This window comes from Dama dama, chromosome 24 (genome assembly GCF_033118175.1).
Source record: "Dama dama isolate Ldn47 chromosome 24, ASM3311817v1, whole genome shotgun sequence".
Classification (NCBI taxonomy): Eukaryota; Metazoa; Chordata; class Mammalia; order Artiodactyla; family Cervidae; genus Dama; species Dama dama.
This window is the reverse complement of record NC_083704.1, coordinates 20,289,137-20,313,897: the sequence shown is the minus strand read 5'-3', so window position 1 is coordinate 20,313,897 and position 24,761 is coordinate 20,289,137. Positions and strand designations below refer to the sequence as shown.

At 35.4% G+C, this 24,761-nt stretch overlaps 1 protein-coding gene across 8 annotated transcripts in view; it reads right to left on the bottom strand.

The window, feature by feature from the left end:
• The window catches only part of NKTR (natural killer cell triggering receptor), a 40,601-nt gene that overhangs the window by 4,487 nt on the left and 11,353 nt on the right, over positions 1-24,761 (bottom strand). For 4 of the 8 annotated variants that reach the window (XM_061127875.1, XM_061127876.1, XM_061127878.1 and 1 more), the window contains exons 5-15: positions 24,584-24,628; positions 22,722-22,809; positions 13,924-13,953; positions 13,308-13,453; positions 12,137-12,359; positions 11,541-11,696; positions 8,615-8,702; positions 7,980-8,125; positions 3,396-6,278; positions 936-1,031; positions 492-548 (exon numbers count right to left, since the gene is read on the bottom strand). In XM_061127875.1, the coding sequence (XP_060983858.1) occupies positions 492-548; positions 936-1,031; positions 3,396-6,278; positions 7,980-8,125; positions 8,615-8,702; positions 11,541-11,696; positions 12,137-12,359; positions 13,308-13,453; positions 13,924-13,953; positions 22,722-22,809; positions 24,584-24,628 (3,958 nt within the window). Of the gene's footprint in view, positions 1-491; positions 549-935; positions 1,032-3,395; positions 6,279-7,979; positions 8,126-8,614; positions 8,703-11,540; positions 11,697-12,136; positions 12,360-13,307; positions 13,454-13,923; positions 13,954-16,859; positions 16,888-22,721; positions 22,810-24,250; positions 24,279-24,583; positions 24,629-24,761 lie in introns of those variants that run through there. The other 4 variants (XM_061127879.1, XM_061127880.1, XM_061127881.1 and 1 more) reach the window with 3 other exon arrangements.

Sequence of the window (24,761 nt, the reverse complement as noted above, 5' to 3'; positions counted from 1 at the left end):
GGTTCTTAAGTGTCCTCAATGAAATATATATATATATATAGGTGTCCTCAGAGAACTAACTATATATATATATATATATATATGTCATATAGCACTATACGATAGAATGAAGATATATGTGCATAACACGTACTGGAAACATTTAATAAAACTGCCCCAAATCAGACTTACCATATTAAACAGAAAAACGTTAATTTTAAAAAACAAAACAAAACAAAATTTCTTTTTGCATTGCATTAATTTCTTTTCTGCATTGAAAAATATCACAAAGTTGACACTGAGTTAGTGCAACTGAATCTGGTGCATCTTATAGGCAATTATAGTCAATAAACCCCTGCCATTACAATTTGACATCAACTATCACTTTTGACATTAGAGCAAAATGGGTCAACAAATAAAAACTGTTTAAAAAGTCAAAGACATGTTTTCCCATGAAATACAACACCTTTAAAACGGGAATTAAAGGGTGGCTTCCCAGTCCCTGTCCATACCTGGACCGACTGCGGGGATCATAGGAGCTGCTCCTGGATCTGCTCCTGCTGGATGTTCTAAGAGTAACCACATGAGGGACCATCAATTTGTGGATCAGGACAGGCTACATAAAAAATCTAGGCATTTATTTACCCATTAAGGAGAAAACACAATGAAATTCAGCAGCTATATTTATTTAATTTTTCATATTAAAAGCATACTGGAACTTTTTTTTTAAAGCCTGTTGGGTTTCACAGGAAAGGTTTTAAGTTTTACATAATTCTTCTATGAGGTGCACATAAAGAAAGTCACTGGGGAAGAACTGGGTGGGGAAGGGGAAGACACAGGGGGGACACTGGTTTGGTATTGAGCAATGACAAGACCGTTTTCAATGGCTACTCCATTCTGCCTGTGCAGGGAGACAGATGGGAAATCACACTGTAGGGTGGGATTCACCAGCTCACCTGTGACTTTTGTAACTGCGGTAGGAACTGCTCCGGCTCCTTGTGCGGCCTCTGCTATACCACCCTCTGCTCCGACTTCTAGAGTAGCTTCTTGATCTACAATTAAGAGTGGAAAAAATATAATTATATTAACTCATTATGCTGTTAAAAGATTAATTACTAGTAGGGCAGGAGGGGGAAAACCCAATAGAGGAAAGGTCTTTGGAAAGGTCTCTCATAAACTCCTCACAGCAGGTATGACAAGAGATGGCTAATGAGAGTTTAAACTGAACAGAATGAAATAAAGGAAAAACAGAAAAGGCTGTTACAGGTATGTTCATAGGAGCCGTTTCTGTAATACCAGCAAAAGGAAACAATCCAAATCTTCATTAACAGCAGAATGGGTTTTAAAAAAATTAACACAGATATATATTGAAATATCCTAAAGTAGGAAAATTAACTACATTTACATGTATCAACACAGTTAAACCTTGGGAACATAATGTTGAGTGAAAAAGGCAAATGTAGAACATTTATACATATAAAAAAAGGATTCTATTTGAAAACAACAAAAAACATTATATATAGATAGAAACATTTACAGAAAGACAACAAAGAAAAACAAGAAAATTATAACAGAAGTTTAGAATAATATTTAACTCTTGGAGAGAAGAGAGAAAGTAGGGTAGCTTTAGGTTGGGCTCTATTATATCAAAGCTCTATTTTTTAAGATAGAAAATTATTTTCTATACCTTAATCATTTGTATGTTTTATATCTTAATGATTAAAAAATTTATACATATTTAATATTTAATAAAACAAACAAGAAAATTAATGCAATTTTGCCCCCACCCTGCATTCACTTGGCTCCCAATCCTTTTCCCCCTAGTTTGGACCTGTCATTCAGGATCAGAACAATACCCCTGTGTATATGCTACTAACGTAATATCGTCACAGGTTGTAGTTAGTATATACTTATGTTCTGGAAGACAGGTGCAGTTTATTTGCAAAGACATTCTGTTCTCATAAGATTCTAGTCATTTACTCAAACAATTGTAGGGTAACTCTGTGAGGTGACTGAAAGATGAGTAGCAAACAGTCCTTGATTCCAGCGAGTTCACAGGCCAGAAGGGGAGTCAGGCCTGGGTGGGTAACCGAAATAGGGAGGCACAGTTTAGCTATCTCAAGTCTACCATCTGTGAGCTGCTCAACTTAAGAGCAAAATTCTCAGCATTTCTGAAATGAAATACTACCCACTCCAAAGGCAGGGGTAGGAAGGAAGATGACAGTGACCAGAACCACCAACAGCTCAGAGTGAGGGTGAATGGTAGGTAGACAATGAGCAGACAGCAGACTGGCAAAGCTCAACAGGCACCTGCATCTAGACTATGAACCCAGAGAGAAAAGGCCAGAATTCATCAGCTCTCTGGGGCTTGCTGTGAATCAGAGCAGGAGGAAGAAGAGAAGCCCACACTCAAGCATGGAATGGTCTGAGGGATGAGGAAAGCCAGCAGAGGGCTTCCAGAAGGACTGAAAACATGCCCTGGCAGTGGCCATGCAGAAGTACCTGAAAATCTTAAGTCAGCTGAGTGAGATGAGGGGAGGGAAGGCACAGACTACAAACTGCAAGCAATTGAAAAGTAAACGGGAGATGGTTATTATAGATGGTAAATGTTGGTTCTTGTTTTTAAAGAAATCTGCGTAAGGGAAAAAAACGACTGATAAAAACTAGGAAGAAAAAACAAAGATTCTGAGTCTATTTTAAGTTAAAGTGATGAAAAATCAAGCACAAAATAATAGAGGATATGAGTAAGAGGCAGTGAGGTAAAACCATGAAAAGTTTATAAGAAAAGAATACAAATTAGTTGTTAACTTCATACCACCATCACAATTTTTTTCAGTTGTAAAAATGCTGATTCTCTGCATTATCCAGTCTATGTCAATGACAAAAGTTAGATGTAACCTGAACCAAAAATCAATCAATCAAAAGATGATCCTTTTTTACCATTTCCTGCCCCTTGAATAAAGATCAACTAGATGCATGTCTTGGGGCAGCTAACTTTGCCTCTCTGGCCCTCACCTTCCACTTGTATAAAATGGAGCATTAAATTACTGATTTCTAAATCCTACACATTCCGTAAATACAAGATTTCCTTCTAAGGCATGACTGATAGCAGAGAGTGGGCTCACATCTTTAAAGATGGAGACCCTGTCCCCTATCACGGCAGCGCATTGCAAGTATCAGGGAGCTTTAACTGATAGCAATAGTTTTTCACCCTGAGACCAAACTTCTTCCCCTGAAATCTCTACTCCCTGTGTGTCTTCAGTCTGCTCTGTGAGTTACATAGCACAAGCCTTCTCCTTATTTCCTCCAAGATATTTGGAAATAGTGATCTTGTCCCTAACTCTGATGTTCTTCCAAACAACAAAACGGTAACGGACTCCGCTTGGGAGACAAAAAGGAAAAAGAGTAACACTCACCGATAAGATGATGTGGAACTTCTCGATCGACTTCTTGAGTGACTATAGGAGACAGACCGTGTTCTGTGTCTTGATTTGGTCTCAGACTTACTTCTAGATCTACTTGGACTCCTGGACTGGCTATCACCATCTCGACTAGGTGTCTGCTCATCACTTGAACTCTCTTGATTTCTTGGCCTCCGGTTTAAGCGTGCCGTCTTTCTAACTTCATCAAAGAGAGACCCAGGCCGAACTTTATTTTTGCTTTTAATTTCTATTCTCAAACCCTGTGGTTTCACTTCAGGCACAGCAGTCAATGCCTTAATGTCCGTAGCACTGGATGTGGTAGCAGATGGTGCTGCAAGGTTCCCCACACCTTGTAGGGGCTTCCATTTATTATCCATGAGGCTGGTCTGACTTTTCTCAGCTACCTCTTTCTTTATGGTACTTTCTACAGTACTGGCCAAGCTGGCAGAGCCGCTATCCTGTTTTCCCATCTCACCCACCATTTTGATTTCTGACATGCTGCTTTCCTGTTTTCTCAACTCTGCCTCAGGATACTCTGCTGGCATATCCTGCTTTAGAACAATGCTTATATCCGGGGTATCAAGCCTTGAATTTCCTAGAGGGGAAGCCCCCTCGGCCTTTGCTGGGGAGCTCCGATCAGGAGTGCAAATCTCCATGTTGTCATCTGCTTGAAGCATATCCTCTGCTCCACTTGGGATGCTCTCTTCAATCTGCTGAATGTTTGGAGGAGAACTGACTACATTTTCATCAGTGTTTACAGTAACAGGAGAAATGCTGAGTTTAACATCATCTTTAGTAGGCTGATCAATATCTGATGAAACTGTTGTGCTATGTTTACCTGAAAGGCTGCTGTCTTCACAAGGCTTCTCGGTTTGGGGAATACTTTCTTTTATGGTTTCACTATTTTCAGAAACTTGTTTTTTCTCTTTTGCCTCCTGAGTAACTTGCTTTTCATTAATCTCCTCCTCCTCCTCTTCACCAAATTCTAGCGGAGGCTGCCAGTGAAATGCTTGTTTTCGTTTTGGAGTCTTGTGCTTTTTATCTTTTTTTCCTTTTAATTTCTCTTTTGCCTTTTTGGTGTGCTCCCTTTTAATATTCTCCTTTGAGCTGTGTTTATGCTTGCGTGGCTTTCCTCTAGTGTTTTCTGAATTGGAATAGAATCCCTCAGAATCAGAGGTTGAGGAGCGCTGTTTGCTTGATTTCCAGGCACTGTTACCATCAGGCAGTAAAGTATTTGCTGAAGACTTAGTTGTGGGTTTGGCTTTGATGTGAATTTCACCAGACTCTGACTCAGAATCCGAAGTGGCCTCACCTTCCTCCTTATCAGAAGATGGCCGGGGACTACTTTTATTGTTTTTAGTTACATCTCGTTCAGAATTTGACTCAGAGTCCCATTTACTCCCAGCATAATTCTTCCTTTTGGGCTTACTGCTATTTCTAAAGTGATCAGAAAGATTTTCTTTCAAAGTTCTTTTTTTTGAACGAGGCCATTCCCGTTCAGGCTTAGATTTCTCTTCATCTCTGTTTCTCTCCTGTTTATTATTCACTTCCATTTGGACTTGCTTCTCCTGGGCTGACTGCGTAACCTGAACACTTGACTGTTCACTGTCTGAAGAGTAATCTAAAGATGATCTGCTTTCACTGTATTTTCTATGACATGAAGACTTGTCTCTGCCTTTGACATATCTGTTACGAAGTACTTTTTCAGAGCTGCTGCTGTGCCTTCTATTTGAGGTGTAACTTTTTTTCCCACTGGATCTAAATTTTCTCTTGGCTCGTCTTCCATCATCACTGCTAACAGAAGAGTACGAAGATGATCTACTACACCGTGAATGGTCACTGTATTTATTTCGTGAATGAGATCTAGATGAGGGAGACCTAGACCGTGAATGTGAACTAGCTGAACTTCGAGACCTTGTGTATGATCTGGAATAAGATCTACTCCTAGAAGATCTGCTCCTTGACCTTGGTGAACTTTCTGAACTTCTATCACTGTATTTTGAATAAGCACTACGATCACTTTCTGAATTTTTTTCTCTTTTATGGTAGGACGATGAACTACCAGTCTCTTTAATATTTGCCAAACTATAAGTGCTTTGGATGGGCAGCAAATGGGTTGTTTTAGCTTTCATTTCCTGGATTCGCTCATAAGAGGGCTTCCAGGGCTTCTGCCCAGGCTTCCACCTTGAAGGAGGGGGGCTGTCACTCAGTGGTATAACAGGAATATTTTCTGCCACCACTGGTTGTACTACAACACTTTCATTTTGTGTCACTGTTGCTCTTAAAGGTTCTGTTTTAACAGGTTTATTTTCACTTAACTGAGAGGCTGTTCTTCTCGGTGATTTTGATGCTGTTCTTTGGTGCCCTGACTTAGAACTAGATCTGGACTTTGATCTACTTCGAGAATGTGATGAAGACTTTGAGGCAGTCCTTGATCTTGAGCTTCCTCTAGAATAAGACTGCGAGTGAGATTTTGATCTGTATGAGTCTCTGCTGGAATGGGTTGAAGAGCTCTGGTCATCCTTATCAGATTTAGACCAATCCCTCTTGGACGAGTGATGAGATGATGACGAGGAAGTATGAGATCTCCTTTCTCTATCACATGAGGATTTCACTCGTCGGGTTGAAGATTTTAAGGATTCTATGTCAGACGGTACAATAATCCTTCTCTTCTTAGTCTGTTTGTGCCTTCTGCAATGTTTCTGCTTTTTAGCTTTCTTTTTATGCTTAACCTTTTTCTCTTTTCTGCGTTTTTTATGGTGACCATCAGAGTGTCTTGCTGTGCTCAGATCTGAATAATATCCATTATAGGACCACGATCGGGATCTCTGGGATAAGCTCCTTTCATCCCATCGGCTTGAACAGGGGTCACTTAACCTTATAAAAAGGACATAATATGCAGGCAGTTATTTACAAGCATGTTTTCTATGCTTTAAAATTAAAATACATTTGTTGTCAATACTAGGCATCAACAACAGCCTAGTTAACAACCAAGTACTAACTCTATCAATGCTTTAAGCACATGTAGGAAGGATAAAGCAAATAGTTGATAGGCTTGGTCCTGAAATTATAAAACTTCAAAGAAACAACTATTTAACAGATTCACTTACAAAAGGATTTTTCCAGAGTCAAATCAGGAATTTTCAAATTTGATAGGAAAATAGTTTTAAAAAGCAAACCAACTAATTACAAAAGAACTGCTGACCTACAAAATTCCTGGCTTTGATCTGCTCAATAATGCTCTGCATCCAAGAATAACTCCTGAGGAAGTCAAATCAAATTCAGAAAACAATTTGCTGATTCTCTGTAGATCGGGGTAACTGCTGAAACTGTAAGAGAAGCCTCCTTTTTTTTTTGGCTACATGGCTTGTGAGATCTTAGTTCCCCGACCAGGGATGGAACCTGGGACCTGGCAGTGACAGCTCCAAGTCCTAATCACTTGATCACCAGAGAATTCCTGACAAGCCTCTTTTTCTTTCTTTTTTTAAAAAAATAACCTTATTTATTTTTGGCTGTGATGGGTCTTCATTGTTGTGTGCTTTCTCTAGTTGTGGTGAGTGGAGGCTACTCTCTAGTTGCGTTGCATGGGCTTCTCCTTGTGGTGGCTTTTCTTGCACAGGCTCTAGGGCACACGGGTTTAAGTAGTTGCGGCTCCCAGGCACAGACTCAACAGTTGTGGCACACAGGCTTAGTTGCTCCAAGGCGTGTAAGATCTTCCCAGATCAGGGACTGAACCCGTATCTCCTACATTGGCAGGCAGATTCTTTACCACTGAGCTACCAGGGAAGCCTGCCTCTTCTTAAGAAACTAGCATGACTATTGTTTTATCTCAGGATCATAGAGGTAATCAGTGACTTTCTGTTAAGGTTTTAGTTAAACTACTTAGTACAGAAATTGGGGGAAAAGTCAACGAAAACTAAGATGCAGGCTTTACAATATCAGTGCTAACATGAGAGCTCAAAACTGTTCTCAGTGCTACCATATCTATACCGCTTGCACACAGCAGATCACACACTTTGTCCTCCCTCTTTTAATTCTGAACCACTCTGCTGGATGGCCACAGAGAAAGAGAATTCTACCAGGAACAACTACACAGGGTCCCACTGGTGTATTTTGCACTAGCTATTCTGGGGCCAGCCCCACTTCTAAACTAGATATTCCACTGTGGAGTGTCACTGAAGACAAGAGATGGTACACTGCTGAAGCAGCAACAGTCCCTAGGGTCAGAAGTTAATACACACACTGGCTACAAATTTTCTCATCTACCCATTAGTGACCACAAAAAAAAAGGCTATGAAAGAATCTGCTATGTAATTTTTTTAAATAAAGTCCTGATTATTGCTAAAATTAAACAAGAAATCCTTAAGAAATTCAGTAGGGTAACGGTCTTGTGAGAGAAAATAGAATTTTGATTTACAAAGCCAATCATCCCTCCTTCCATTTCATCAAGCATTCCCAAATGTATTTTCTGGTCACAATCTAATTTTAAATATAAATCTTTAGTGAAAAATCCAGAAGTATGTCTCTATCCCCTTAAGACTTAAAATATAGCAGAGATAGGACTGTACTTATACTTACTTATCTCCTTTACTCCATTTCTCTCCACTAGGTGGTCTATATGCTCTTAATCTCTGCATTTCTTCTTTCCAGTGAGGAGGAGTTTCACTGCTATCATCATCATCTGATTCAGAACAGGATCTTGATCTTGGAGGTGTGTGATAGCGCTTTAAAAACAAAGTTAGGAATAACTATTTAAAAAATACTTCCCAACTATAATCTGTTTTAGGACAGGTAAGTATAAGACTCAATCTTGGACACCATTCAAATGCAACAATGACTGAAGTACCATAAGGATGGTATAAAGTTAAATCAAACTAAAAGAAATAGGAAAGGCAGATATTCACCTGTAATCACACATAAACTTTTCCTTAGAAGTCCTAATGGTTATACTCATTAGCTTATTCAACATACTAAGATTTCTGAACATACTATTTCACATTCATTTCAGTATTTAAACCCATTCAAACATAGCAGTAAACACTGATCTAACAGCGGTGCCTTCGCATAACTACATATTAATTAAGAGAATACAACTAGCTCCTTGGACAGACTTCGGACTATACCTAAGATTAAAGCTAGGATTCGCCTACAGGTAAAAACATTTTACTGCTCAGATAACTAATTTGAAAAAAATTAAGTTTTAACACACATACAATTGTGCCCCTTCCTTTAATCTTCCGTCCAGACTTTGACACAGATGGTTTTTGGTCACTTACAATGGGTGTAACATCAGGAATTTTCCTGGAAAAGAAGATTGAAAATTAAAAATAAGCAAATGCTAGGCAGTTTTCTCAGTGTGTAAACGCAGAATTCATGCTCCTTTAATACAAAAACAGTTCATTTAGATCTAACACTTTTATAGAATGAGGCACTCCACATGACCTAATTTTCTAAGCAAATCCTCTGTTATTTTTTAAATCTTTATTGGAGTACAGATGATTAACAATGTTTGCTATTTTCAGGTGTACAGCAAAGTGAATCAGTTATATATATACATATATCCACTCTTTTTGAAATTCTTTTCCCAGATAGGCCACTACAGAGAACATTGAGTGGAGTTTCCTGTGCTATAAGTAGGTTCTCATCAAACAAATCCTTTAAATAAATGTTAATAGATACCATTAAAGGTATTATTAGTTCATTTAATTCTCATAACAATACTATGAAGTAGGTACTATTATCAACTCCTTTTTAAAAATAAAGAATTTTAAGATTACAGTTAAGAATATTGTCCAATGTCACACAGAGAAATGAAACATGACTTTTGCAACCATGATATAACAGGGTTTTCCCAGCCAGAAATCTGGCTCCAGATAAACATACAATACCACTATAAGAAAACTTCAACTAAAAAGTATATTATAGTTTTTTCGGTTATTTCATATTCATGATATCATTTGATTTTCACAATGAAAGAAGTAGGTACTTTTGGTAGACAACTGTTTACCTCATTTTCCTCATGAAGAACAAATTACTGAACCAAATGACCTGCCTCTAACTGTTCAGCATGAATTAATGTTCATCTGGGTATCTTTTAGATGCTGATCCTATGTTACCACTCTCTACCTCCTCCCCCACAACATTCCAATTTACTCTGCTGTATGGCCCATTAACTGGTATTTTTAAAAGCTTGCCAAACTGCACTTAAGTGCAGCTGAAGATGAGAACAAATGAATTAGAGCAAGTGCAGAACCCAGCTTCTGCTAAACAAAGTGTAAGTGATAATGTGCTTAACTGCTGGCAAATTCAGTAAGATGGCAAGCTCTCTAAGGCTGACATTCCTTGTTTCCTATCCTTTCATACTGCATATCTTGCATTCTTAGCACATTAATTTTAGCTCCCAAGTGACTGATCGAATCTCAAGCATTCTAATGAAATAGATCAACTTGCTATCTTTGTTATGACACAACTACCTATCAATTATGATTTAAAATAATTCTGCAGGATACAACTTCCAAAGATATTATGTAACCAAAGAGGAGTGATGACCAAATAAACTTACCAATGATATTCAACCATAAATACAAGACAGTGGTATAAAATACATTAAAAAAAATAGCAGAAACAGATCACCAACCCAGGCTGGAAGCATGAGACAAGTGCTTGGGCCTGGTGCACTGGGAAGACCCAGAGGAACAGGTGGAGAGGGAGGTGGGAGGGGGGATAGGGATGGGAAATACATGTAAGTCCATGGCTGATTCATGTCAATGTATGACAAAAACCACTACAAGACTGTAAAGTAATTAGCCTCCAACTAATAAAAATGGATGAAAAAAAAAAAAAACAGATAATAGGGGTCAGCAAACTTTTTCTTAAAAGTCTAAGAGAAAGTATTTTAGGATTTCTAGTCTAAGAAGAAAATTAAAGATGATTATGTAACAAAAAGAAAACAAGTTTTCACAAATGTTTTATCAATGAAATTTGAAATATAATACACCATGATGTGTAGTGCACTGAACAGCATATGTAACAATGACAGCACCACATACAAACTCTGTGCAGCTCCTCAATCCTGCTGCTACAGCATAAAAACAGCCCAAGAAAATAGTGAACAAATGGATGTGTCTGTGTTCCAGTAAAACTTTATGGACACCGAAATTTGAATTTCATATAATTTTCACATATCACAAAATATTATTATTCGATTTTTTTCCACAAACATTTAAAAACATAAAAATCACATTTAGCTCATGGGCTGCACAAAACCAGACAACAGCCTGAATTTAGCCCACGGAGGACTGTAGTTTGCCAACCCCTACTAGATGACACTGAAATTGACCTTTCAAGTTTCCTACTTTCTGGCAACTAGATGGATTTGATCAATGAATGGTGTTTTCTATTTTAAGAAAAAAGAATCCCACTAAGATTTGTTTACAAGACAGAATTCTTAGAATTTTAAAATATCTAACAGTCTAAACAATAATCTTATATAGAGACTTAACTGTGAACAAGGACATCTCTATAACTTCTCAGACTTCAAAATAACTCTTCAATTGCCAATTACACCAACCACTTTATGGTATTTCTAGTCATAAAACATTTCTCTTAACAATTCTAAACTTGAGTGTAACACACAAAATACATTAATTACTACTTTTTGAAACCAAATCTAAAGCTACCTTTTAGCTTTTCTAATATAGAGGAGTTGCCACTGAGTAAGTTAACAACAGTAATATATGATACTAAATTATACCCCCAGTCACCATACAATAATTTTGCACCACTAATTGGAGTATGTTTTAAAACCTGACTGGACCCAAAGAGTTCAACTAACCCTCTGTTCTGGTAACCAAAATCTCACCTCTAATGAAAGGTTAAGTAAATGAAGTTAGTAATGAAATCTTCCCAGATCTCCACTAAGAACTCTCCCTGGTCAACTTGGCAAATTCCCTTTCTCTATTAGTAGAATATGAATTTTGAAAGGTAGGGTCCATGGCACTCATGAACCCAGTATCTCCCACAGTATATTTCAAAGTGCTTTGACTACAGGTCACGCTCAATAAATGAGTATGGACCTGCAATGAGCTGACAGGAATCATCAGTCAGAGAAATGAAAACATGCAGGTTAATCATCCTTACGGTTCAGGCTCCACTGTGACAAGAGGCATATCTCTTCTCAGTAAAAATCGGTTCTCGGGCACTGGAGGAATCTCTTCTGGGCGGACCACAGGCTTTTCCCTTTTAGCATTTGAATCAATAGATCTTTTTTCATTGGTATCACTCCTCTCAGAGTGACTTAGAAAGAACAAATCAAATCACCAATTAAAATGTGTATATCTAAATTTTTAATATTAAATAACAATATAATAACATAATTAACAGCAAAACTACTGATACCTTGCAAATCCCACTAAAAAGGTTAAGAAAATTTTCATAAACAGAACATATAAAACATGAGCGAGTGAAACAGTCACTGCACTAAAATTCTGATATAAGAATTGCCAAATGATCCTTCCTTTGAGAGTTTTAGGGATTGTTTTTACCTACAAATGCATAAATCTTTGATATAAAACATCTGTGCTACCCTTAGATTTGCAAGATTTCAATATAAACTTCCTAAAATACTATCCTTTTCAACAACAGGTAACAAAGATAAGTTTACAGAATCACACATACTGTTCCCATTCCAGGGTGTTTGTTTTTTAGGTAAGACTACCCTGGTATCTCACACTTACCCTTTTGGGCTTATTATATGTTTATTCCTTGGCTCTTCTGAACTGCTTGCTTCCTTTCGTCTCTTTTTAGAGTGTTTAACTTTCGGTCTCCTCTTATGTTTCCTTCGTCTGCTTTTCTCATGTTCAATTTCACTTTCTGAAGATGATTCTGAAGAGGATGAGGAATTGGAAGAGGAACCCGAGACTTCTGAATGAGTTGGCTTCTTCCTTTTTTTCTCAAAAACTTTTAATAAATAGTAATAAAAGTATTAGTATTGGATTTCACTGCCCACCTTTCAGAGTAAAAAAAAAATGATTACCAAGTATTATAAAACATTTTTTATATTAAAGCACACTAAACACTTAAATAAACTTTTTTTTCAAGTTGATAATACAATTTGCTGCTGACACTGTAAGGTAACAAAGCCCTCGTGAAGTCTATATATTAGTTCAGTCAGATAAGAAAATAAGTAACTACGTAACATAACATGATAAATGCTTAAAGAACAGGGAGGAAAACACAGAGTAGAGGGAATAAGGCAAGTCGAGGTAACTTAAGATAACATTTGAGCAGAGACTTGAAAGAAGTGAGGGATGGGGGTCATGCAGATATCTGAACAAACAGTATTCCAGATAGAAGGAACAGCTAGCACAAAGTCCCCAAGTGTCTGGCATGTCTGAGTAAAGATTAACACTGCTGGGAAGACAATGAATATGGAGAGATTAGAGAAACAGCAGAAAGCCAGAATCCCTTACAGACCACTGTAAAGACTTTAGTTTTGGTTGACAGAGAGGGAACCCTTGAGAAGTTGGCTCTGGTTGCTGCTGAGGACTGTAGAGGATCAAGTGTAAGCAAGAAGACCAGTTAGGAAGCTATCATTACTGAGAAAAGATTATACAGAAGCAATGACGGAGGCAAAGTGAACAATAGTGAAGCTATTGGAATAATCCAGGTAAAAGATATTTGGGTTTGGACCGAGTTGACAACAGGTGAAGTAAAAAGAAAAGGTCAGAGCTGGAAAGATTCCTGATGGATTGGATACAGGGTATGATATGGAGGCATCAGGGCTATTGATATACTCCTCATGGGAGTTTATTCCACTATTGAAATCTAGGAGGTATCTTTAAGTTTTAGTTTTTAACAAGTGTTACCTGTATCCTAGCTCCCTCTGCTCTCAAAAAACACTCTTACCGTCTTTTGTTGACTTTGTGGCAAGCACCCCGCAGTCAATAACTCGTACATCTGCATAAGGTCTACTTGCAGCATCAGTTTTCAGATTTTCAATTTGTTCGATTACTTCAAAACCAGAAATAACTAGTCCAAAGACAACATGCACCCTGTCAAAATACAAATTCAAGAAAAACTGGTTTGATGATAGTTAAGCCAAGAGCAGTAATCAAGACAACTGTTGTTAAATGATATGTTCACAGACCTGAAAATAAAAGTGTCTGATGTATGAAGCAACTAGAAGGAAATTAGAAGTTCTGCTTCATAAAAGGAAAACAAAAACAAAAACAAAAAACTGCTCAAACTGGGCCTTAGTTTTCTGCTTTTAAAACAATGATTCTTAACTATTTTACAGTAAAGAGTATAACAATCAGATTGCACTTGATACTGAGACATCATCCGTGAGCCCTTTAGTGACATGTGATCTCAAGACTACTGCATCCTGTGATACTTAGGGAGAGCTTGGCTATGAGAGAGTAACCCAGAGGTCAAGAGTGCCCCCTTGAGGGTTCACCACAGTCTAATTGGTTGGACTGGCCACCAGCACACCTCCCCAACATAATAAGAATGTAACGCTTACCCATCCAGGTGTGGAGCAGGTTTTGTGGTGCTGTGCAACAAACACCAACACAAAGATGGTGGAAACCGGGTGTTCAGGTGTACAGAGCAGAAGGGTTTAAAAGCACAGCATGTAGAGAACAAAGAGGTAAAGATAAAAAGGGGAAAGAGTTAAACATGATATACACCTAAACTTAATAAGCTTAAAAACAGCAATAGTAGTCATTTTACTGATTAAAAATACCCTCAAGATGACAATGTATTACAAACTTTTATCTCTCCAATATGAAGACTATATATACACACATATATGTGAAATAGGTTTGAAATATACAGCATAAATATACATTAAAATTAAAATTACTCTCAAATCTGAAACAATGACAATAATAAAAACAAATACAAACTCAAAACTTATCAAGATAATTAAACAAGAATAAAAAACATCTAGCCATTTGCTTATGGAAAGAAAAGTGTGATCAACACTTAACAAGTGCCCCACACACTTAATTGAGTTTTTCTACTAGTTATTTTTCATACTGAGTTAGTCTGCATCTTTTAGGCAGGTAGTTGGAGGTAGGCCTCGGGAGCCGTTTTTAGAATTTCCTGCCCCTCTTGCTTCACTTAAGCTGCCACTCAAAACAACTCAGAAAACGCAATATGGAGCAAATTTTCTATCTGCCAACACTTCTGACCACAAAGTAAGTAATTGTGGATAACATTACAAATACTTTACATTTCCATGGCCCAAAAAACATCCAACTGGTTGCTTTACAGTCACAAATTGGCAGATAGCCACTCTTGGGAAGCCTATGGGGTATATTATGGTTAAGATATTTTGAACCCAAGCTGGTTTTCCCATAGCATTTTCACAGATCTTCAGACTATGTGAATTACAGTGGAAAAAAATTCAAAAGTAGATAACTAGACTCTATCACAAACATCTTAGTTTATGAGAAAGAGAAATGGTATTTGAGAGAATGGTCACTGGATTATCAGACCATGTTAAAGCAGTCAATTGCACTAGAAGCTCTTATGTCAATTATTATAATCATTTTAAGGAAACGCTAAGAAATATAATTCAATAAAACATAATTTTAGCCTTCAATACTAAAAAATATTATTCCATCAGGAAATATAACACATATATTTACATTAAGAATTTTTAGTTCTGTAACATTACTACAGTTTAGCTTTAAAAAATTAAAATGTCAACTCAAGAAGTGGCAGAATTTTAAAGGGAATCTTGAGTTTTAAAACCACTAGTCTCAAATTTTCCCTAGAAGATTGAGAAGTGGTAGTTTAAGCCAATGTAACCATAAAAATGAATAAAAACAGAAGAAAGAAGAAAAAGAAAATGTAGCAAACGGTGAGGCACTGATGCTTAAATCGTGAAAGGAGCATCCAAAAACTATCCTGACAGTAACTTTAATACAGAAATGTGCTTCCCAGAATTATGCAACTTTATTAAGCACAGTAAAGACAGTAAAAATTAGGACATATGCTAGACAGTGATTCCACTGTATGAAAGATGGAAAGAGGTAAATTTTAAAGGTAAAAAATGTTCTATAATGTAAAGGATCAGTCTCAAACATGTAGCAGTGAAAACAATGACGTATTAGATAGATTTCCCTTCCTTGGGTCTTTCTCTCACAATTCTCAGATATTCTGGTATTGAGGAAAAGTCTACATATTTTCTTAAAACATACAGAATCCAATTCAGTTTGTACCCTGGTTAATAGAAGTGCTGTAAAAACCATCTTAGGGCAAATCTTTGGAACAAATGGTGTGATTAAAAATTTGAACTTACTGCAGTGATGCAGCAATATACTACTTGAAACTCAATTTGAGAATAGAACCTTTATGACAGATTCAAGTTTTGTTTTTAATTCAAGTGAGAACTGAACACAAACTCAATCCTTTAGTGCACTAGTAAAGAGAACAAATGAAGACAAGAGCAATGTTTTCAAGGATAAATTTCAACTGGCCCAATATGCCTAAACAGGTGTGAATAACTAAGTCTATTACTTGCATCTGCAATTCAGGATGCAGAAATACAAACTTATGATTTAATTGGGTTAGGCTATATAATAAGAATACTGGAAGTAGCTTAACAAAAAGAAGTCCTCTGGAGTTCTCAGCCCACATTCTAAGAGCAGAAATTCCAAGGTAAAGCAGGCTTACTGGAATTGGGCTGATGGGCAAGGGAAAAAAATGATATGCAATGATATGCTTGGTCCAAGCCCTTCAATTCTACTAAAATAGACAAAGAGACCTCACCCCACCAACTCTTCATTGATGTTTCAAAACGTTAGAGCTGTAAGGACCAATGTAGTGATAACATATGCCCAGTCAGTTAAGACCTTAAAGCCAGGGGCTATCATAAATATGTAAGTTTATACATGCTTATGAAAACACACCTAAAGGAGAAATAACCACAAGAACATTTCAAGTTAGAAAAGCTTACAATATTTTCACATTTCCATTTTCTACTGTCACTCAGATACTGATTTTCCAGTGTCCCTCACCTTTGAATCTGCTTTAAAAATACATGCACAAGGGTTCATCTAAACCTCATAAATCCTAGAAACAGAAAAGTATGACTGATACTCCAAAAAAATAATCTACTTTTTTTTTTTTACCATTATCAAAGCAGATTTTGGCCTTATACAGAAAGTAACAGTTCTGTACTGAAATGAGATATAAACCATTATATACGATATACCTCACTCCCCAAGATGTATGAGAACTTGGTGGTAACAGGCCACTGAAATTAAAATTATACTTCCCAGGATTTACTATGAACAATAAAATACACTTATTTTACATGTACTGCTGCCACAGATCAAGCAGAAAGTTTTTTTCTTAAAATGGTTCAATGCATATAACAATAGGATTAAAGAGATAAATAAAGGTAAAGAAAGAAAAAGAGAGAGCCTTAGAGTAATGAGACATTACCTTTGGAGCGCACGGTGTAACACTCTTTCTGTAAATTTTACACAAAAATGGCAAGAAATAAATTGTAATACACTTTTAAGACAAGACTGAATCTATGTTTTAATATCAATATAACTTTGAAATTAAATACTTTCAAGTTTTATGCAAAGCAAGAAAGCTTTTTAAAAAGGAGGGCTCTAAATTTTCTTTCACATAGGATATGTATGTAGAGATGGATTATGCTTAAGAGAAGCATTGTGGTTGAAGTGGGAATCTGCTCAGGTCCCTAATATTTGTAACATCAGAGTGTGAATAATAGTTAGAAACAAAACATTATATTTCATTTTACAAATCCTAGAAACTGGCTAAGTCAACTAACATCTTTTTCAAAAAGATAATAATGTATCTGGAATACATACATAAATATAAAAATCTGAATGCCCAGGAGCAGTTACTAGAGGTACAAAACAAAAATCTCAATGGAAAGAACTGAGTTAAGAGATTTCAAAACAAAATTCCAGAGAATATTTTTTACTAATTCACTTCAAATAATTAAGGAACCTTTCATGTTTCTACATTTGAAACCTTTTTTGGTTACACATCACATCAGACTACTATATGTTATGAGTTAATGAGCAAATGTTTAGATTGTAGTTTCTGTTCACTGCCATTACACACACTCTTTTAGTTAAGTCACTGAAAATAATAATAATAATGATAAGGCAGCATACCTAGAATTTTAAGAATCTTCTCAAAGTATAAAAAGGCAAGAGAAATGAAAGTATAAGAAAATGTATGCTATCAAATCTTTGTTGGCTACAGTACTTTATTTTCCTCTCAAATGTCTGATTTTCCCCATCATAAAAATTTTTTGTTCAATGAATATACACTGTCTGACCAATTTTAACTCAACTAAAATTTAAACATATCTAATACTATTCAGACCAAAACCCATATTATATACAGTGGACAAAATTCTTTACAGGGGTTTTGGACATACTAAATCTTAAAATATTTAAAAATGTTAAAAGGCACTGATACACGAATGACTGTCAAAAAAGAATATGTTTCAAATAATGTGGTGTTTCCAGTGAATGTTATGAAAAAAAAGTCACTCTATTTGTAAAGTAGTATGAGAGAAGGAAATAAAGACAATCTATTTGTCATAACCTTTAACATGCAGTTTTCCCCTTCAACTCCTGAAACTGTCATGCCTGTAAGAGGCAACAAATTGTACAAAGTGACAAAGCTCATGTAAGGGCAATGTAAACTAACCAAGCCATGTTACAGCGCTCTTCCTATCATTCCAGAAGTCACTAAAATAGAACAGCTTTAAAAAATTCAGCACTAAAATTAACATAATACACACCAAACACCACAAGATACAGAATTGCGTTCATGCTGCTAACACAAATGTCACACAAACACTAAGTAATATTCAGACTGGATGCCAGGGATGACACTTGATATCCAGAGAATATGGATTATGGTTAAGTGTCATGAAATCTGTTCATGAAAAATCTTTAACATATGAAGGTACTGTTCCTAAAAAAAACAAGGAAAAAAAGCCAGAACTTCTCAGGTTATTAATACTTAGTAGCATTTCTTCTCAAACTCATGAATATGTGGAAAGAAAAAGCATTTCTACCCCCAAATATCAATACAGCTTTGTAAAGCCCTGAAACCAAACCACCCCTCAACTCCTCTTGTTCTGCTACTCTAGAACAATCAGCACTTCTCTCATCCAGGTGAGTAGCTATTCTAAATGACACAGAAGATATCCTAAAACTTATGTTTTCCTCCCACAGTCCTATTTATAACAAGATGTAACAAACAAGATGAACTTTTGTTTAAAATTCAAAGTCTGACTTTTTATCCTACTTTTATCCTATTTTCTTAAATTTTTATAATTATCATGACCACTAACAGTGGCAAATGACAAAGCCTGTTCTCGAAGGTTCTGTGGGTATTCCCACTCCCTGGTGTGCCATAAGGCCTTCACAGACTAAGCCGAGGGGGATAAGCATGATCATTACTCCAATATGCTCTAACAGCAGCCAGTGAAGAAACTGGCTGACTTTGGTAAGATGAACCATAGCTGCTTTGAACCACCTTTCAGACTGATGAAAATTAAGCAGTTACAACTATTTCTTTTAGGCAAGACAATATTTGCATATAAATCACTTAATATACTAAAAAACTTAGGATCAACCTATAAAAACACTTTATTCCTTTAATGTCTGCATTTTCACACCAAAATGCATTATTTATATTTGAAAGTGAGCTACATAGTTTACAAACAGAAAAGGAAAAACAAAACTAACTTAAGGCATATGGTAAGACTAGATACAAAGCTTCCTGATAGGTTAGTGCTCTAACCCAGGAGAATAGTTATTTAATACAAAGTTATAAAGAACCTAACTAATCTCTTTAATCTATGTTATGCAGTATCTTCTTCATCTTTCTGATGAATGAAAGACAATGAAAATCAGAGCCAGACTTAATAGTTATTACTGAAAGCTGAAGGACAAGAAAAATGCTTTCCTGTGTGTCATATTATTTTTCCAGCAACACTTGATGCATCTAAAACTGACTTAAAATTAAAATAAATTCAAGGGAATTCCCTGATGGTCCTGAAGTTAGGACTCTGTGCTTTTACTGCTGAGGTTCAATCCCTGGAACTAGTATCTCACAAGTCTATAAACAAATAAATAAATAAACTCAGAGCAGACTGGTCAATAAACCTATGTAGCATACAGTGTTCAGCATGCTCTTTTTAGCTATCAATTTCTTCAAGATTATGAGAAAAATCCCTATAACCTAGACTGCATATGTCTTTTCTTCCTTATTTAACATTATCTATAGAACAGAAAGACTGGACTAGAGGATCTCTAAATTCTTTTCTAGTCCTAGACTTTATAATCCTGTAACTTTTATTGTAGCCTCTTCCTAGTCTTTGGCCTAAAAAATAAATAATAATAAAATGAACCCCATTAACATGGTCCCACAGGTCTTTGAATTCCTTCAAAAATACCTCAGCATGAACAAACTATTACTTCCTCAGTGATTCATGGGGATAGTGCTATTGATTACTTCTTTCATGTTTCTTGAACAGTACTATTCCAAAAACAATTAGTTTTCTTCTATTTAGGTCCCTAAAAGCAAAATCACTATAACTAATATAGTAGTAGATATAAGCAGTTATTGGAAAAATTATAAATAGCTTTATACAAAAGACAATCTGGTTTTTATCATACACATAATTTTTCCACCCAAAGAAAGCAACATATACAAAATATTTTAATAAAATGATGTATATGCCTTAGGAAGGAGAGGTCTCAAGTGTTTCAAGTAATGAAGACAATAGTTGTTACAAAAAGCACAAGAATTCTTGAGGAACATTTTGCTCAAGTACCCACACTAATTGCACCAAATTCACTCCTTGGAATTACAAGGTAACATATTTATAACATGAACTACAAATACAATTTTGCAAGGATTTATTAAAAGTCCTTATTAAGCAAACTATAATGGCAGTTCTTGACATTTTATGATCCATTCTCACACTACCGTTTCTTTTTCAGACTGCAGAACTGCTGCTCAAGGTGCCAAAGAAGAAGTGTGGGAGGAGGATAAAATGTAGGAGGTCACCCCTGGGAAGCTATCTGACAGCTCAATGACCATCAACCCTCGGAACCTCAACTTTCAGAGCAATTGTCCGTGATCATCTACACAACTTGAAGATTGTACATTATGCTTTTTCTTAACTACTTCCAATTCCAAATAGATCTGGGCTTGCAAGATATAGATTTTCAAAGATACTTCTTTCATGGGCCACCATCTCCATTTTACTTATTCTTTGTATAAAAGCAAGGAAACATTTTATTTAGAAAAGTGAATGTTAGTTTTATCTCATCCTGAACCCCCTGAGGAATTGGTACTTTTAGCCCGTATTAAAAAAAGCACGTGCATAAAAGCTTCTTAAAAAAAAAAAAAAAAAAAGAGGATTTTGTGACTGCAAAAATGTTTAATTACTTCCAAGATTGTTTTTAACTGAAAACTCATTTCCAAAAGTAAATTTCAAACTAAAAGTAGGAAAGTTTCTTTTAATCACAAGTTTACAGTGATCTTAGTGCCATCCATAAGCAGTTAATTATAAAAACAAGGTTAAAACTTAATCCTAATTTATAAATGTTAAAATTTTCATTTGGCATTCCTTGTCAAAACATAGTCCAATGTAAAATTAAGTCATGTAGAAAATAGACATGGCTTTAATTTTGGTTGATGCTACACATTTCTAGAAAAGACTTAAGCAAATACTAAGTAACCAAAAAACAAGATACTCTAAATTTTTTAAAGTGAGACTCTCATATACTGAATTTTAATCAATGCATATACATGCATGGGTTTTATCTCTTAACATTTTATAAATAAGCTAATAAGTATGTAACAATGGGAAGAAGCTACTGCTACCCGATAAATCAAAATTTAAAAGTAGTGATATAAAAAAGGGAATCTAAAAGAAACTTTAGAGCCCTCAGATGGTAGCTTTTTGACCAATGAATCATTAGTTTATCATGTTCACAGTTCAGATAAGCTTAAAAATGGAAATGGGAAACCTTAATCAAAGAGTAAACAGCTCCTACATTAAGTTTTTCAAAATATTTCCCATTATTTCTTTTGGCTCTCAAGGAGATTAACAATAGACAAATATTCTAGTTAAAGTGTAGTAACTAATACTCTATGGGATCAAAAAAGATAGAGGAGTAACTGTTTTAGGCCTCCTTTTTTTCCTGTACAACTCCAAGCATTATTCCCTTCTGTCAGCTTTCCATTTTTAGGACATTCTTGGCAACAGAATGCCCCTTATCTGAACTTTATCAGATCATGTTGGAATTTATTTTTCACACAAACATAAAGTGTGAGATTTACTTTATATGAATACTTTACTCCTTCAAAGACAGGGAAGCGCCATTCATACCCATCCATTCAGAAAGATGACAAAATTTTTTTCTGGTATGGAAAAAATATCTCTCCAATATACAGAGCATAACTGCAGAGATTTACTTTCAATCAAAAGCATTAAACCCCATACTAGGCAATTACCTTTCATATTTTAGATCATGTAGTTATAATAAAAATAGGTTTTGGAATAACTTTACATAAGAACACAACAGAGAGTATGCCAAAAGTCTTTCAGATGAGAGATAACTAAGGTTTTGGTTGTGTATACATGAACATGTAAAAGTGTTTGCTTTTTAAAAAACAAATCTATCATTCTAAAGTTTTCTAAGTGATAACAGCACAAATATTTGGTGAAAATGAAAGCAATATTGGGTTAATTCAATTATGCATAGAGATCTCCCAAAGTTTAAGACTGCTACAAATGTTGGCTTAACACCAAATCATTTATCTCTATACAGTGTCAGAAAATAATGGCACCTCTCTCAAACTGGCTCAAACAACAACAGTAAGAGGGAAAAGCAATCAAAAGTAAAAGTTGGTTTACTCAAACCAACTGCTTTCCATGCCAAGGATACATTCAGTTCCAGTCATAAACAATTTTTTAAATGCTCATCAAGAGTTTATATTCCAATTCAGATTTGATAAACTGAGCCCCCAAATTTGTTGAGTCAAAGCCAATTTCTTAAGATGACAACAGAATAATTTACATCTTCAAGTTACGCCTTTTTAATACCATCCTTCAAATCCAGGATATATTCTTTACACTGAGATGGTTGTTAAGAGCTTACCAGTTACTATAACATAATAAAACTCAAGCTGACAGAACCTAGCAGTAAATTTGGATCAAGGATACCATCTTTCTCATGAACAGCGCTTCTCTGTTTAGGAAAAGCTCATCTCTGAATTATGCCTACTCACATGAAAAACTGGGAACCATTGGTATGTTTCCCTCGATTTGCCATTGACAAAAGGAACGCTCTGTCATGTTTGAGAATAAAGTTTTCATCTGTTTGAAGAAAACACAAATTTGTCAGTCTCCAATTATAAGCCACTTTTAACGTGTAATGTTCAAAGTAGTAAATAGAAAGCAAAGGATGAAATTCCTCTTCTGGTCAGTACAGATACTTGACTATTTCGAAGTTCTTTTAACTAATCAAATAACAAAAACATAAAAAAAAACAAAAAACAAAAAACCCAGATACGACTTATTTACTACTTAGCCTTGAGAAAAAGAACATATATTTAATACTTTATACAAACAGCCTTAGAACAGTCACTTTTAGTAATAACAGACTTTGGCTAAATGATATTTAAACTATTAACTTTCAGGGAAAACTACCAAGAAAATTAAAAAAAAATCTTTATAGTAGAGCTCGTTTCTTCCAAATTTCCAATCACCCTGCATAATGCACCATTCATGGGAGCTTTAATAATCCTCTTATGTGCTTAATTTCTATATGGTAAATTTATTACTCAATCAAATTGTTGCTAGATGATGAAACCAACCCTAACCAAAAGAGACATGCCTAAATTAAATCAAGTATGTAGATTCTAACCAATAGGATCAAAAACTATCTAAGGAAGAAAGCCCTGTAAATACAAAAATTTAAATGGCAAGATTCAATTTTAAGATATACATACAAGTATCTGCCACAGGCAACAACCACGTTAAAGTGGCCTACAGTATTAATTTCAAATTGCTACATGCTAATGGAATCAGCTAAAGAGCTGTTTGCTACTAGTTCAAAGGAAAAACCTGTCATAAAGATTACTTAGAAATGGATTTAATTCCAGCAGAAATATCCTGAAAACTAATGTAAGTTTCCTTTTAACATTCATACAAACAAATCTTTCTTTTAAACAAACAGAAACACAGAAAACTTAAAAAACAAAAACAAAAAAAAGATTACCTTGGGAACAGGCTTCTGAAAAAGAGTAGTAATCCATTTTCCCCCAAAAGAAATATAAAAGACTATTATAACACTGAAGCTATCATGGCATTAAAACCTAGTAATACTGGATCCCATTATAAATTTCTGCAACTGACTTTTCTAAGGCTTTTTGGGGCAAGTGTAATAGTTAGATTTATGCAAATACTACTGTAGGAATAAAATACAATCAGTTCTAGTATACAAAAGAAAACATACAAACCTTTGAGAAAGGAAGAGATACCAACTTTTATTCAAAGACACTGTTTGGCTTAGAGGGGAAAAGGAAAAAAACAAAAACAAAAAAACTAGACTCTTTACCCTGATGTGGAAATAATAACCCATTGGAAAAAGAAAAAAAGATACAGATGCATGTATGAAACAGTATACAGAGTTTTCCAAGTCTTCAAGCAATATAAGAAATCCAGTCACAACCTGACCCAGACTCTTCATAAATTTATTAGGAAGGGTGCAAGGGAAAAGAGTTGGAGTTTGTGTTACTGAGCTTCGTTCTCTTACCTTTTCATTTTGCAAAAGACCACATTCTCTATAAACAAAAGAATATGTTGACAGTTTTAGGCAGGAAGATAGGAGTTTTCATGTATATAGTTGCCTAACCTCCATGCTGAAAGTCATGTTTAACCATAAAGTTAGCCTTAATTAATCTTGTCAATTAAAAGTTATATATTACAATATAATTTATCCCCAAGTTCATGCAAATAAAGTATTTTCATGCAGCATTAGTTTCATGCAAAAAGTGAACTATAAGTAAACCTCTTCTCATTAAAAGTACATGATCAACTTGCTTTATATCAGAAATGAAACAGAAGACCATAAAATATTAAGCCTTACCTTTAAAATAACCACCATAAATTGATTCTCCACCTTTTCCATTACCTGAAAATAATGAGCTATGTTAAACAATAATGAAAACTAAAAAATATACTCGTATACATAAATTACTCTTTACAGTTTTAATTTGCTGAAGGAGTTAACACCTTGTAACTGCTGCAGATGATAGAACTTCTAA